Source organism: Lepisma saccharinum, chromosome 13 (genome assembly GCF_977018435.1).
Source record: "Lepisma saccharinum chromosome 13, izLepSacc3.1, whole genome shotgun sequence".
NCBI lineage: Eukaryota > Metazoa > Arthropoda > Insecta > Zygentoma > Lepismatidae > Lepisma > Lepisma saccharinum.
The window spans coordinates 10,284,219-10,300,738 of record NC_139241.1 but is presented as its reverse complement, the minus strand read 5'-3'; the positions used below and the strand labels follow the sequence as shown (position 1 = coordinate 10,300,738).

At 37.2% G+C, this 16,520-nt stretch overlaps 1 protein-coding gene across 1 annotated transcript in view; it reads right to left on the bottom strand.

Annotated features, from left to right (window-relative positions):
* Positions 1–838: 838 nt before the first annotated feature.
* The window catches only part of LOC145996872 (uncharacterized), an 87,820-nt gene continuing 72,138 nt past the window's right edge, over positions 839–16,520 (bottom strand). Inside the window, exon 4 of the mRNA XM_083133420.1 lies at positions 839–2,007. Within this exon, the coding sequence (XP_082989546.1) occupies positions 1,944–2,007 (64 nt within the window). The 3' untranslated portion in view covers positions 839–1,943. The remainder of the gene's footprint in view (positions 2,008–16,520) is intronic.

Genomic DNA, 16,520 nt, shown 5'->3' with positions numbered 1-16,520 from the left:
ATGGTTAGCTAAGTGCATTTTCCTCGTAAACGATTTTCCGCAATGAGCACAATTGAAAAGACAAACTCTTTCCTTGACTCGAAGTTTCATATTAATGTCTTGTTTTCGATTTGGGATATTCCTGTAGTCACTTTTAAGTAAAGCACCTGATTTCATGAATGATTTCCTAGTATAACTGATCGACTTGGTTTCAAGTGTCTGGTGAATTTTATGACTTCGACAAAGAATCTCATCAGTACATGTGATTCCTGGAGGTTTTCCACAAAATGCCGTCATGTCAGGTAATACCAAATTTCTTTTTATCTTCCTAAAATGAAATGTTTCAATAAGCTGAATTTTGTACAAGAGAATATCTTTAAAACATAGGCTGTACTTTGTGCATGTACACTTCTCCAAATGTTACCTGACTGCCTTGAAAGTCAAGAAATCGTTAATTTGGCAACACAGCTCTTGAGCAGCAGCAGAGATTAGCCAACTGTTCTACAGGTCCTCTACTAGGCGAGAAATACTGTGCTGAAAGATTTACATTATTGTTTATAACATGAAGTTAGAAGCTATATTAACCCAACATATTATTAGAGAGAAAAACGGAAAGCTAATGTATGATAAATAATTTTAGAGAATACTTGCGATTCAGAGTGTTAAAATTTGAATCACAGAAACCGTTGCGAGGTTGGAAACACTTCACTCCCTAGTGGTCCACCTGGAGGAAATCGCTCTCAAGTTTGAACACAAAATGGCATAATTACGAATAGTTTATAAAAATCAAATATAAGAACCCCTTACAAAGTAGTGTGCAATGAGCGAAAATTAAAAGATCTCGCAATTTGCAGCGAAAATCTGTTCACCAAGTAGAAAAGTGGTAATTTGCGTAATCATTACCACGTTGCAAAAGATCTGCAAGAAGTGATGTTGTCGAATGACGGTAAAGTACTAGCATCACAGATCTCTTTTATCCTAGGAATTAAGGGTCATGGGTTCAAATCCGAAACATTCCAATTCTTTTATTTTCAATTTGTAGTATTTTGTTGAGATACACTGAGTATGAAGTTTTGTAATTAAGTTTAATTATTTTTGTTTCCCAAAAGTAAATTCGTTGTTGAATTTGACAAATGTTTCCAGCAGCTCAATATATTATTTTTTTCTTTCTGGCACTAAAGTATATTTTTCAGAGATCAGATTCATTTCAAATCACTAACTTTACACTCAATCTAGGAATCCTACATGTGAAAAGTCTGCAATTATTTTGAAACTAATTTACATAACGTATCCTTGATTATTATTACCATACACTCTAAGTAATTCTTTCTATTATTAATTATAAACCACTAGGAAGTTCCATCATTTTAGATCGAAAAATAGTTAATCCTTGTCACATTCCAACAGAAACCAGGGCTCGGAAGTTGAAGAAGAATATTTTTTTTCTGAGTCTTCAAATCAATGCTAAACTATATATCAGTCGGTTTTCCTTCAGATAGAACTGGATAACAATGTTTTTGTTATCTCCTTTTTATGCTCTTCAGCCCTTTATGTCATTTTCAGTATTTTTTCCCTTCTTTTGTTACATTTTTCTTGATTTTTAAGTAATTTTCCTCCACCTTGTTGTTTCGTGAATTTTAAATGCAGTTTCTGCGGTTGTTGGAAATCGCTCTGATGAGCCATCACACAAGTCGAGCAGGTTACCATTACACCACAGACACCAGAAACACTTAATATTCAGTTTTAAGTGACATTGCACTGCATAGGTATTTAGTTTAACAAAGTATGGTATTTACTGTTGGTTATGTGAAACGTGTTGGGATACTCATGGATGTGCAAGTAGTGCGTTCGTTTGTTTAGAAGTTCGAAGCACTGAGAGTTGTTGGAGAAAGAAGAGCTGCCAAGCACAAGCCTTTCCGATCTCACTAGCATCAGCCTCCATGGCAGAGCGATTAGTGCAGTTGCTATGACGTCATGGGTCCCGGGTTCGAATCCCGGCTCGGATATGGATGTTTGTGATTTTCTGTCCTGAAAGAAATAAAATAGATATTGAATAAAAAGTGAACGAAGTGTAATAGGGAAGTTGCCGCTTAGGGGCTTTCCTTAGCAAAAAAGTGTAGTCTGTGGTGTATTGGTAACGTGCTCGACTTGTGTGACAAGGGTCGTAAGATCGATTTTCAACCACAGCAGAAACTTTTTCAGAAGACGAAAAGCGTAACGAAATATTCCTTCTTCAGATTCATGTAAATGACGTTGGTATCTCTTCCAAGAGTTTGAAACCTTAAATTCCAGACAGCTATCTCAATTGCAGCAGACCATCAGATACCACGTGACAGGTGCAGAAATCAGATAGGAAACATACCTTAGTCATCACTAGAGCTCGAAAGTTCATGACCTGTAGAATGATCTTTAAATATTTAAAAAATGGCCTAAAATGCTTTTCGCTTGGAATATGAAAGTTTGATTTTTAAATAAAATAAAAGAGTGATTCAATAATTCGATAAAACCCGCCGTAATGAAGCAAAGAGATAATTGAGTTTTCTCTATTTTAATTTCTCTATGCTTTGTATTTTGACTGCGGGATGGCATCGGTTTGAGTCCACCCGAGTTGTCTCTGGGGGTTCGGCAGTGCCGGATCTACAACCCGCAGTGCGGAGGGGGGGGAGACAATTAAGCCTTTAGGGGACCCTCAGCCATTGACATAGTAGAGGGTTCGCGTATGTAAAAAAAAATAAACGTAGTTGGTCAGGGGTGCAGAAACGAATACAATATATACAGGTAAAGTTCCCTGTGCAAATAGCACTGTTCCATTATGGCACATTTAGGGTATGTGGAAGTAGGGCCCCACAAATTTCCGATGTCGGACATCTTGGAGGTGATGTGATCAGCTGCACGGTCTGCCCGCCTTTACTTCTCACCGCGGGTACAATTTGATTTGAGGATGGATGGGCCATGGAGCTGCTTTATGTGTCCTTATTCAGGCCATAGACAACCCACCTAGGGTCTTTCTTCGTAAGAAAAAAATACGTAGACAAAAACAACCCTTGTAGGTTAACTTAGCCCGTAAAAGGTCGTAAAAAAAAAATTAGTAGCAATGCATTTCGACCAAGAAAATGGAAAACGACCAAAAATATTATGCAGAAACCCTACGTTTACACTACTACAATCCACCCAAAATAGTTTGGACGAATATGTAAAATTGATGTTTATTTGGATACAATAAGCTCAGAACGAGAATAGTATAGTATAATCACAGATAAGCCGATATACCCTTATCTCTGATATAATACTATAATAATAATATAATATAGTTCTCTTTCGCCCTCAGTTGCTTCGGAATAGAAATAATACAAATGATGCACCTGCTTTATATTAAGCAGTATACGAAAATTAAGCATTATATTTTAAGAGGTGATGTTAATAATGTATATCGAGAATATCGCTCATGTCTTGTAATGCAGCTACAATACAAAAAGTCACATGTACCTCAGTAAAACGCCAAACATGCATTTATGAAAAACAGTACTGCGAGCGAAACGAGCAAGAAAATTTTTACATCCATTCCTTTGCAGGCTTTCAAGAATATTACTTTACTGGAGTATCAATACTTTCTTATAGGGGGGGTGCGGGACAATTTGTTGGGTCGGGACGGGAAAATTTCCCAAGCTCTGGAAATCTCGAATTCTACATGTCATTTTCACCTTAACTGATTGTTTTTGCATTTCTGGTACAGAAACTAACGATTTCCGATAAGTTCCAGACATTTACAATGCAGAAAACGTCGAGAATTAACATATTTTTAAAATGACCATTCGGTATTTCCAGACTGCTCGGGATCCTGAAAAGTCGGGAATTCATTTCCCGAAGTTTGGATCGGGTTGAGAAATTTTTTCCCGAACCAGCTCCCGATATTTCGGGATCCCGCACACACCTACTTTCTTAGGATCTGGCGATATTTACTCTTTTCCAGATTCTCTTTTCACACGTTCGGCGCCGAAAATGTGTGGATACCATATCGCTAAATATAGTACCCAAAATATAATATTCAAACTTCCCCCAACTTCAGAAATCGCTTGACAATCTAAGATTTAACACTTTGTCAAGAGCTTCGAATCCCCCCTAAATGCAATACTCAATCCAACCATAAAAATCTCCATGCCAATTTTAGGCTTACTGTTTATATTGAGAAATGCCATGATATCTGAAATGCCATAAGATATCTCGCTTTACACGGTAGCATTTTGGTCATGACATAAATGTTAAGGAAAATGCTTTTGTCTAAAGCAAGAATGGGGCTGTTCATTGCCAAACTTTTCCGGTGGCAGCTCCACCACTGTTGTGTCCCTAAATAATTTTGTTCGTCATTTGGTTGCCCTAAGCTTTACATTGGAGCATGATGGGATGGCTATTCAAACATTATTTTCAATGAAGGTAAGAATTTCTCGTGTAAATCGATAATAAAAATGTTTAGTAAAGTTTTAAGATAATGTAGCCAGTTATAAGTTTTCCGAGAATTGTATTCTTCAGAACCTAAGAATTAATATATTAAAGCACAATGGAATGGTTGCGAAAACGAGCTAAATATAGTATGTTTATGCACAAAGAACACTAAAATTGATGTCATTTGGGTCGTCTCTAGCTGCCATGGGTCGATAATACAAAAATTTAGAAAAAATAAATATGCTGACCAAGGCAGTAATTTATTTTATTAAAAAAAAAACTAAACGTAACGTTTCAACCTTCTAGCAAGATTTTTACACAATGCTTTGCTCCTTTTTCTGGTTGCGAGCATGTGTAATTCAACGGCAGGTACGAATCGAAGAAACTCCCAAAATTATAAAGAAAAATGTATTAAGTGTGTAAACGCACGATATATATTATTATACACTATGACTGACATTATACCCTATCCGATAATTTAATATTAACGTATGTTTTCATTGTATTAAGCAGATATTCTCCCCTCGTATTTTCGTCCTTTTTCTTGGTAACAACAATTTTAGAAGTATAATTCCTGTAAATAAGATAGCCCTAGAGGTTGTGAGACATGAAACCGAAGAAAAAATATTTTTTGTAATAACTATTCTTGATGATAAATGTGTATATATATAAAACAAAGGACCATATTTACTAGCTACGTGGAAAAGTATGATATATGAATAGAAAAGTCGGCTATTAAAAAAAAAACCTATAAAAATAAAAGCACAGTCACGCGGAATTATCATGCATTATTCTTTACCGGATTCACAACAAAATATCACTTAAATTGTGAAAATTGCAAGTGACATAAACAAGTGCTGTGCAAATTTTAAGGCTTTTTTGAGTTTCGATATATTTTCTGTTGTTGACGATCGTCTTTTCAAAAGTCTTACTCTCACAGCACAGATTATTCAACTATCATGTGCAGACATCATTTCTGAGGTTAATTAAGATGATATTAAACTTGCAATTTAATGTAATAGCAGCATGTTTGACATCAAATTCCCCAGGTATTTAAAGGGAGAACAGTTGCCGATCAAAGTGTGGGGACACAACAGGGGTGTTGCCACCTACAATAGTTTGCTTTGACCAGGCCCATTGGATAAACCCCCCCCCCATCAATTTAATGTCCAATGGACATTTCCACTCTAACCTAAAATATAATTTTAACTTTATCACTGCATGCCATTCATTTTATATTAACGCTGTGCAAAACAGTTCCGTGTGATGCGGGCTTTACTCATTTTCAAAAGTAACTCAGTTGCAGTTACATGTACTTCAAAAGTAACTGTAAGTTACTCTTGCAGTTACTTTCTGTTGAAAATTTTCTTGCAACCAAATAACACAAATCATCATTAATTGTAATAAAATATTTTGTGAAGACTAACATGTATTTTACTTACGTTACTGGTACATAATGTGAGTCTTCGTATATTTCTTACAAAATAAAGTGCTCTCCTGTCCTTTGCGCAATGCCATGAAGGTGTATAGGGGGTGTGGAGTTAGAGCCCCACACTTTCTTGATCATGGCAGAAGGTGGGGGTGATGTGATGAGCACCGCGTCCCTGGCATCCTTTAACCCTTCCCCAGTTTTCTCCAGATACCCACCTTATACGATGCTGGGTGGACGCTGGAGCCGCTTGAACAGGTAGAAAAATTTCTCTGTTCTCTCCCACTGAGGATCGAACCCGGGGTTCCTCGCATGTTAGTAAGGCACCCAAACGATTTTTTTAAAGGAATACTCCTATGCGGTAGTATCTCAGTTTTTACGTATGTCAATTTTCTGTTTTCTGTATTCTCATTGGAACAAACACAAACATCCATGTTCGAAATGAACTAGAATCCGGGACTCCTGACATATAGTGCATTGTGCTAACCACTCCGCCACGGAGGTTGACCTGAGCTACTGCAACTTAAACATTTGTATTTTTATTATCATTGTTGTTATTAAGGAATGTCCATGGAGTTGGGGGGGGGGATTCTAGAAACTGTATAGAAAGAGAGATATCACTCACATAGAACATATTCTAAGAAGGGAGGTCTGTTTCGCATAAAGGGCATGTCAGAGGAATAAATTTGTAGTACAAATGAAAAAAAAAAATAATGTAGTAGCCTATAATTGTGCGTTATCAATGAACGTGAAAATGGCATTTCAAACATACCCCTTCAGTTCTCTCTGCGACGATTACATAAACAAGCTAGAATGATCGTTAGTCTTTTCCTGATTCTTCCGTTTGCCACTTGAGTGTTGTAATTCACTCTTGTATCAATAATAATGGTGAGATCTGTCGTATCTGTTACTGCCAGAAAATGGGTTCTCATTTCAATCCTTAACGAATAGCACTTACTAAAATATATTACTTTTTTCAAAATGTCCAGAAATGCTGAATAATCATAAATAAGCGAATTCTAACCCGAAATATTTTTACTTCCAATTTTAAATTATCAGGAACTGAGATAAATGAAATCACGTGGAAACAATTACATTGTTTTTCATTCATATGCACATTTGCTAGCTCTCTTCTTCTTCAGTTTCGTTTATACTACCAGTATCGTTGAATTCTTTCGTAAAAACACTGAAATATTGCAGTACGTCCCTTTTCAGCTTAATCCGATATTATAGCAAAGAAAAAACTATCGGATGCTGCTTACAGAAGGGGGAAGTTATAAGGTCACAGAAGAACAAACTACAGATACAAGAGACACTTCACAACACACAACTGACAATTGCAAACTGTCAGCAATAGGAAGGAATTTTCATCCTAGAGGCTTATCATCCCGCTTCTGGGAAATTTACCCCTCTTCGGAGGCGTGTATATCGCTTTGGAATTCAGGTCTACCAAACGAAAGATGAACTATAGGATAATCCTTGAAATTCCTGGCACCTGGCTGGAGCCTACCGACTGACCACCGCCAGGATATAAATTTAGTACAACAACTTTCTCTTTTCCTCTTCATCTATTGTTTGCAAGAATTAATATATCAAAGAATAGGCTTTTATATCACAGCAGAAACAAATTCCGGGTCACTTTGAGTCCAAAATCGCCAATAATTTATGACACTTACATAAGAATTTGTGTTGCAAAGTAACTGTTAAAATGTTACTTTTATCGTAAAAAAAGTAACTCAGTTACAGTTACTCACTTTAAAAAGTAACTAGTTACAGTTACATGTTCTCAAAAACAGTAACTGTTCCTTGTAACTGAGTTACTTGTATCTAGTTACTTCCAAACGCTGGACGAAAGATATATGAAACACAATTCCGGTAATCTAACATGTGTGCATGCATTTATGGTAGCAGAAATGAGAAGAACGAAAGCAGCGAGTTAAAATATTTGCAAGCGAAATTTCACATGTTTTACTTTTACAGCATATTCAAAATTAATCAATATTATTCTGTTGCAAGACTTTTCTGAGTAGCGATAGTTCCTAATCTTCAGTTATTATTAGTAGTAGTGGTGGTATTACTGCAGCGTAATCAGTTTACTTGGGAGAAAAATGTTAGTTTCTTCTTGCACGATGGTACAAATCAGCGTTTTTTTTTTCTGCATAGCTGAAAATAAATGTATGTAATGTATGCGTTGATCGAACCGATCCGTTGACCAGTTCCTAGAAGTGGGCATTGTTCATTTCAAGTTACAAAAAACAATGTATATTACTTTTATTGATAATAATAATAACAAATTAATTTCATTTAGGCATTATTCCAACCAAGGGCGTTGCCAGAATTTTTTGCAGGCTCTCAGGACAATGATAAAAATTGAATACTAGAAGTCATAACATAATAAAAATTGATAAAAATTATTATACAATGATAAATATTATTAACTAATAAAATAAACCAATTTTATTCCAATTTTTATTATTATATAACCAGGGACAAATGCCCATGATTCCAACAGAAAAAACAAGGTAAAAAAATGCACGAGATGGAAAAGTTAAGTGTAAATGCAGGATACTTATTTTACCATTTAAACCAAAGAATAATGCACGAAATTGTAATAAAATAGAACAGTGTTTCTAGTAATTTGCACTTTTACATAACTTTCACAGACCAATTCTTGTAGCTTATCATTGATGTGGCCTCGCCATGAAGATCGCACCCACGCAAGTTGCCTTTCTTCAGTCGTGGGTAGGTTGGTTGGTTGATTTAGTATTTTAAGTCCACTTTATGCACAGTAAGGCTAATCGGGACTGGACCTACAGTTTAAAGTGGAATCCGAACCACTATGTGCCTCCACCGGATATCGAACCCGGGACCCCTTGATTACAAGGCGACAACGCTACCACTGCGCCATCGGGGAGGCCCAGTCGTGGGTAGGGTTGCCAGACATTCCGTATACCCACACAGCACAAATCTCCCAGGGATATTCATTGGTTATCCACAATGTCCAGATCAGATCCATGGATATTATGGATATCCATTGAATGTCCATTAGATATCCATTTCTGGATATCCATTGAAAGTCTTAGGATATCCAGAACTGGAAATCTACAACTCGACAAATTCTTGATATCTAAACATGTGTAGAACTGGTTGTAAGAAACATTGTCCCATTCCGAATATCCAAAACATATCCAGATCTTGTCCAAAACTGGATATCCAAAATACATACAATTCTGGATATCTAATACATGTCTAGAACTGATCCAGAACTTGTTATCCAATAATGAACATAAATAGGATGTATTTCGAATATTAGAAAATGTTAGGGATATGCGGGATCCCGAAAAGTCGGGACCGGGATGAGGACAAAAATTTCCTGTTCCAATCCCGACTTCGGGAAATGAATTCCCGACTTTTTGGGATCTGGAGCAGTCGGGAAATACCGAATGGTCATTTTTAAAAGTCGTTAATTCTCGAAGTTTTCTGCATTGTAAATGTCTGGAACTTACCGAAAATTGTTAGTTTTTGTACCAGAAATGCGGAAACAATCACTTAAAGTGAAAATGACATGTAGAATTCGAGATTTCCAGAGCTTCGGGAAATTTTCAACATTTCACATCCCGAAAATTTTCAGACTTTGTCGGGAAATTGAGAATTTTCCCCATCCCGAATGTTGGCCTGAGTGAATCAGAAGTTTGTGACTGTTTTCCTTGTTGGCGAGCGTCTTGTTATTTGCTACTATCAGCGATTGAACTTTTTTAAAATTTTAGAATCAGAAACGCTACAATACACTGCATACAAGAATCGGGCCAATGCTTTCTTATAGCATCACAAATCTCCGTGGAAATCTTATGATAGCAAGCTTGATATGACAAGCTGGATGCAAGCTTTAAGTAATTATGTGGTACTTAGCGTGGGTGGGTACATTTTTTAAAAATATAACAATAGACACACCCATCTAATATAACAATAGAGATACTCATTAGACAAACAATAATGACAAAATAAAATAAAACCAGAAAGACAGTGTTATGAAGTGAAATGTGGATACATTATGATGTTGATGTTACCTGCAGTCGCTAGACGGCACTTGCAAAATGTATAAAAGAAACTTAAGTTTTTGTAAAACACAATAAATGGTATATTTGATTATAAACATAATGAAAAATTGTGTTATAATACTTTTCAAAAGATGTGTGAACATTAAGCTGTTAGGAAGAGAAGAAAATGTAATGCAGTGAAAAAAAGTGAATCTCCCATGACCAACCTTTCCGTTTCATGACTATATAATCAGGAGTTCTGTGTGGTGCAACAAAGATTCCATGGGCCGTATACGACAATCTTGCTGGAAAGAAGGAAGGAAATTGCATATCGTCTACTGACGGTGTACCTTGGTCGAAGAGGTCTCCCACGACTGAGGCCGACACGAGCAGCAAGACTCAGGGATAAAGCAGAGCTTCATGGAGCCTGCGGACAGCCGAGTGACTGGACAAGATGTTGGACGATGCAGTGTGACGAGCAGTGTGCCGCTGCCTCAACAACACTAATCAACAGTGTCAGTAACCACGACGCTCCTCCTAAAGTGGGACAGCTTCAACCATTTTCGAAAATGGTTACCACGATGGGACAAATCAATTCGACAAAGCCGCCGTTGTTAGAACCCACAACAAACCTTCCACGTGCAAGCTGCCCTGCATTTCTCTCTTCAATCAGGCCGGTTCCGTCATCGTGGAATTCACCACCATTCGCGATCATCTGGATCTTCAGAACATTGACTACACATATGGCTCCTCAGCTGCAGAGAAGCTGAAAATCATCGTACGACAACTTCCAGTAGACTTATCTCTGGACAAGATCGCCAGCTCCTGCTTGACCAACTTCGATGTCCGATCTACGCCGTCAGCCGCCTTACTACTAAATCTCGACCACGACACCATGCTGCAGATGATGATATGGATCATACACAGCCCGATCCAGCTATAACCAGATGACCCATTCCATTGGTTTTAGTCACACTTCCTCAAAGTCCCGACTACCAATGCATCTTCCAACTGCAGAAATTGGGACAATTTAATGCACAGGTGGAGAAATACCATTCTCAACTAATTCTACAGTGTCACGCTTGTCAACGTATAGGCCATTGGCAACGCCACTGCTATGTTAGACCCCGGTGCATAAATTGTGCCAGAAATCATCGCTACTCTGACTGTCCCAACAAGGACCAAGAAATACCTCCTAAGTGCGCAAAATTGCGGACAACAGCATTTTGCCAGCTGCAGGGGCTGTCCCCTGTTTCTAGCAATCAAGAAAGAACAACGTGCCCCATCGGACACCATTAAGAAGGATCAACGTGCCCCATCGGACACCAGCAGACACACAACAAATCCAGGCTAACACGTCATCCGACCAAGGAAACTCCATGGAGACCTCCTACACAGAACCCGACAGACGGACCAATCAGAAGCCCGCTCCACAACAGCCAATGCCACAACGCGCTCAGATGCCTCGACGAGACCGCCACCAGAAGCCTGCAGTTTAATCCCTGACATGCGAAAGTTGCTGCCGGTTCCTTCTTATTCAAGAATGAGACCTGGGCAATCTTTATACTAAAAGGTGTCCCTTTTATCCTTATATTTATGTATACATATTATGTAAATTGTCAAATTCCAGTAGTTTCATAGAGTCAAGAGCCAACCCAGCTCGATACTCATCCTCAAAACTTCAGATTTATGCCATGCCATGCCATGGATTAACAAAACTGACACACTTACTCAGAGTTCGGTTAGTTCATATGAACTTTCCAGCCTGCTCATTACCAGTGTGTAGTTACAGATCAGTTAGTACATTGAACTATCCAACTTGACTAGTGCCTATTTTCAGGGGGAGCAAGAAAATTAACAACGAACATTGGTGGTTGACTGTTGCATGCAACCTTTCATATCGAAATAATATCCAGATGAGGTCAAAAATTGTAATTTTAGAGTTCATGAAATATCCAAAGTACGTACAAAAAAGTCTGAATCAAAGCATAATGTCCAGATTACGTCCCACTTGATGTCCAAAATATATCCTTTCTGGATATCTTTTGGATATCACGTATGCAGACAAATGGATATCCAGCAGATATCCAGTGAATGTCAATTGGACATTCCTGGATATCTATTGGATATCCAGAACTTCTGACACAAATATTCAAAAGATATCCACTTGTGTGCTGTGCGGGGGGATTGTCCCATTTTTTAAAGAAATGTCCCGGTATTCCAGAAAATGTTCTCGGGTTGCCCATTTGTCCCGCATTTTTCAGTATCCCTGCACACAACGTGCATGTGGAACGAATATTTTCTATGATGACTGTTCAGTGGACCAAAGAACAAAATCGGCATTGAAAAAAAAAGGATGCCAAGAGTTCACTCAAATATTAAAATATTTTGTCAAAATGTTAAAAATTATGGATTAATAATGCTTTAAACAGCAATTGATTTTGTAATGTTTAAAAATGTAATATTTTTTTTTAACTATATCCATGTTATAATCTGTATGTTCCATTTTTTTTATTTTAGAAATGTGGCAACCCTAGTTATCGGTACATTGAGCAATATCTTATTGGGGTATCTGGTACTCGTATTTGTGCATAATGTTAAAATGCACAACTTATAATTCTTTATTTTCCATTGTGCTGATATCAACAACACTAACTACAAAATTCGGGCAGCTTGGCTCTTGTAACTCGCAAGATTGAAACTTGTTGTTTTTGCGCAAAGCAACGGTAAACTCTTATTTGTAATGCTAACTCGGCAGAGAAAACTGTAGTAAAGCCCTGACAGTGGTAACAACCACTTCCGATTCTAGTAATTACGTTTGCTTTCCAATCAATGGGCCTGGTCAAAGCAAACTATTGTAGGTGGCAGCACTCGTTGCGTCCCAACACTTTTGATCGGCAATTGTTCTTCCATTTAAATACATGGAGAAATTGATGCTGAACGTCCTGCTATTACATTAAATTGCAAGTTTAATATCATCTTATCCTCAGAAATTATGTCTGAACATGATAACTGAATAATCAGTGCTGTAAAAGTAAGACTTTTGAAAAGACGATCGTCAACAACAGAAAAGATATCGGAAATCAAAGAAGCCTTAAAATTTGCACAGCACTTTTTTTACGTCCCCTGCCATTTTCACAATTTAAGTGATCTATTGTTGAGAATCCGGTCAAGATAATGCATAATAATCCCGTGCGACTGTACTTTTATTTTTATAGTTGTTTTTAATAACTGACTTTTTTTCACGTGATATAATACCTTTCCACATAGCTAGTAAATATGGTCCTTTGTTTTATATACACACATTTATCGTCAAGAATAGTTATTACATAAAATATTTTCTCTTCTATTTCATGTCTCACAACCTCTAGGGCTATCTTATTTACAGGTATTACAATTTTAAAATTGTTGTTACCAAGAAAAAGGATGAAAATACGAGGGAAGAATATCTGCTTAATACAATGAAAACATACCTTAATATTAAATTATCGGATAGGGCATAATGTCAATCATAGTGTATAATAATATATATCATGAATTTACAAACTTAATATTTTTTTCTTTATAATGTTGGGAGTTTCTTCGATTACAACCCGCCATTGAATTACACATGCTCGCAACCAGTAAAAAAGCAAAGCATAGTGTAAAAATAAAAATTTTTGTATTATTGATTTATTGCAGCTAGAGACGACCCAAATTACGTCAGGTTTGGTGTTCTTTGTGCATAAACATACTATATTTAGCTCGTGGTCGCAACCATTCCATTGCGCTTTAATATATTAACTCTCAGGTTAAGGATTGATTGATTGATTTGCTGTTTTAAGTCCACTTTATGCACAGTAAGGCTAATCGGGACTGGACCTACAGTTGAAAGTGGAATCCGAACCACTATGTGCCTCCACCGGGTATCGAACCCGGGACCCCTTGATTGCAAGGCCTACCACTGCGCCATCGGGGAGGCCTCAGGTTCAGGAGAATGTAATTTTCGAAAACTTATGACTGGCTACATTACCTTAAAGCTTTGCTAAACCCATTTATATTATTGATTTACATGAGAAATGTAAAGCTTAGGGCAACCAAATGACGGAACGAAATTATTTAGGGACACAACAGGGATGGCGCCGCCACCAGAAAAGTTTGGCAATGAACAGCCCCATTATCTCATGGCAGACACAGAAATGTCCTAATACCAAATGAAGCCAACACAACGTGCGGACGACAGGACGAGCCGAACCACAATGTCACAACAGTGTTATTGATAACAACTCGTTTGAACCAGTTACCAAATTCAAGTACTTAGGAGTAAACAAATGAAAATTATATTAAAGAGGAAATAAAAATCAGGCTTAATTCAGGAAATGCATGTTACTTTTCTCTTCATAAACTCTTGTCGTCTCGTTGAACATGTAAGAAACTAAAAGTTAAAAATACAGTAATTTTGCCTGTAATATTATATGGATGCGAAACTTGGTCCCCTACATTGAAGGAGGAACATAAATTGAGAGTGGTTGAAAATAAGATCGTTATGAAAATATTTGGACCTAAAAGGGATGAGGAGACAGGTGAGTGGAGAAGGTTACATAATTTAGAAGTACATAATTTGAATTCATGCACAGATGATATTAGAATGATTAAATCAAGACGACTTATGTGGGCTGGTCATGTGGCACGAATGGGAGAGGAAACAAGAGTTTACAGGATTCTTAGGAAACCTGATGGTAAGAGAGCAGTAGGAAGACCAAGACAAAGATGGAGGGATAATGTTGAGATGGACCTAGAGGAAATTGGTAGGGATGGAAAAGAGTATATAGATCTTGCTCAGGATAGGGACAGATGGAAGGCCTGTGTGCCTGCTACGAGAGAGTAGAGTAAACTGGTTTCTGAAAGCTCCAGTAGCTCGCTGAGGGTTCAACCTGTTGGCCACACGTCCCCCCATTACAGGTTGAAATCTCCACACCTATAGGTAGGATTGTGACAGTCTGGAGATAGGCCAAGGCTTTTCCAGGGGTTTAGAGCCACAGATTAAAGCGATAACAGAAGCTAACAAGGGAATCTCAAAGTATGCTTCACACAAATTATTTTACTTAATTAATTATTTAATGTTGCCTATTTAATATTGCCAAATACTTCTCTTAAAAACAATAGTTGTGCTTTTCCACAGACCAGATATTCGTTTAATGGTGCACTTGCTAACAGGGCTATGTCAGGAAATTTAAATCTCTAAGTTTTGCTAGAAAATGCATTTGAAATTAACGAAAAAACAAGGAAGGAGAAAAATAAACTTTAAAAATTAAGGAAACTGTAACAAAAAAGGAAAAAATACTGAAAATGACAAATACCAAAAAAAGACAGACAAATGAAAAGAAAAGTATTCTTCATCAACTTCCAAGCCTAGATCAGCACATTCCTAGTAAAAAATTTCTGTTGGAATATGATAACAATTAAGTAACGCTGTTAAGCCTTGTTTCCATGTTAATAAAACATTAAAATCCTGACCAAGGCAAACTTTTATAGTATAAAAATATACATAAAAATGTAACTCCATTAAGCCTTGTTTCCATGATTATGAAAAACTAAATATGCTGACCAAGGCAGTAATTTATTTTATTAAAAAACATAAACTAACGTAACGTTTCAACCTTCTAGCAAGGTCTTCTTCAGACTCTGTATCAAGTACAAAAGTAACCAGATACAAGAAGGGTAATATATATACACAAACATTACTCCCTCCAGACTATTTAGAAAGTTGTTTGGAACTTTCTAGCAGATGACTTTCACTTTCCAACTTTACTTTCACCTAAAAGGCTAAACACTTCCATATAGAATGTGGTTGGACTTTTTAATCTCACGCTCTTTTCCCTTCATTTTTCTTCCTTCTCCTCTCCTCTTTTTCTCTTGTCCTTTCCACTCTTTCTAACATCTTCTTCCATTCTTTGTTTAACTTCAGTCCCCCATTCCAGTTCATTGTGTCTTCTTCGCCTTTCTTCTCTATTTCCTTGGCTTCCTTCCATTTTCTCACTAGCATTCTCTTCTCCCTTCCTATCTGCTTAGCCTCATCCCACTCTATGTCATGTCCTGTTTCTCTCGTGTGTTTAAATATTGCATTTCTCTCTCTCTTAAGTCGTACATCATCCCTATGTTGTTTCAACCTGTCTTTCAGCCTTTTTTTTTCGTTTCTCCTATGTACACACTCTGACATTCTTTACATTTTACTTCGTAGATAATCCCTTCTTCTTCGTCTTCTCTGTTTTCCTTTTTCTTGATAGCATTCCTCGCTATTCCTAAGATGCTTCTTCCTCCCTTCCTGTAAGTTTTAATTCCTGCTTTCCTAAGCACTTTGCATATCTTTTCTGTGGTCTTCCCCATACTCCTTATTCCAAACCTTCTCTCCTCTTTTTCTTTCTCTTCCAATTCTCCCCTGCCCATTTACTTCTTCTATTCAGATGTCCAACTTATCGGTATATTCGGATTATCCGGATATCGAATTTTTGGGATTCAGGGGTTCCTAGACTATTCTTTGAGTCGTTCAGCAATCAATCATTGTTATGAAAAGGGAATGTTTTTTTTCTTAGTTTGAAATAAACATTCAAATGTTGATTTAAATTTTGCACATTCAGAGGGGGTGGAAGAATATG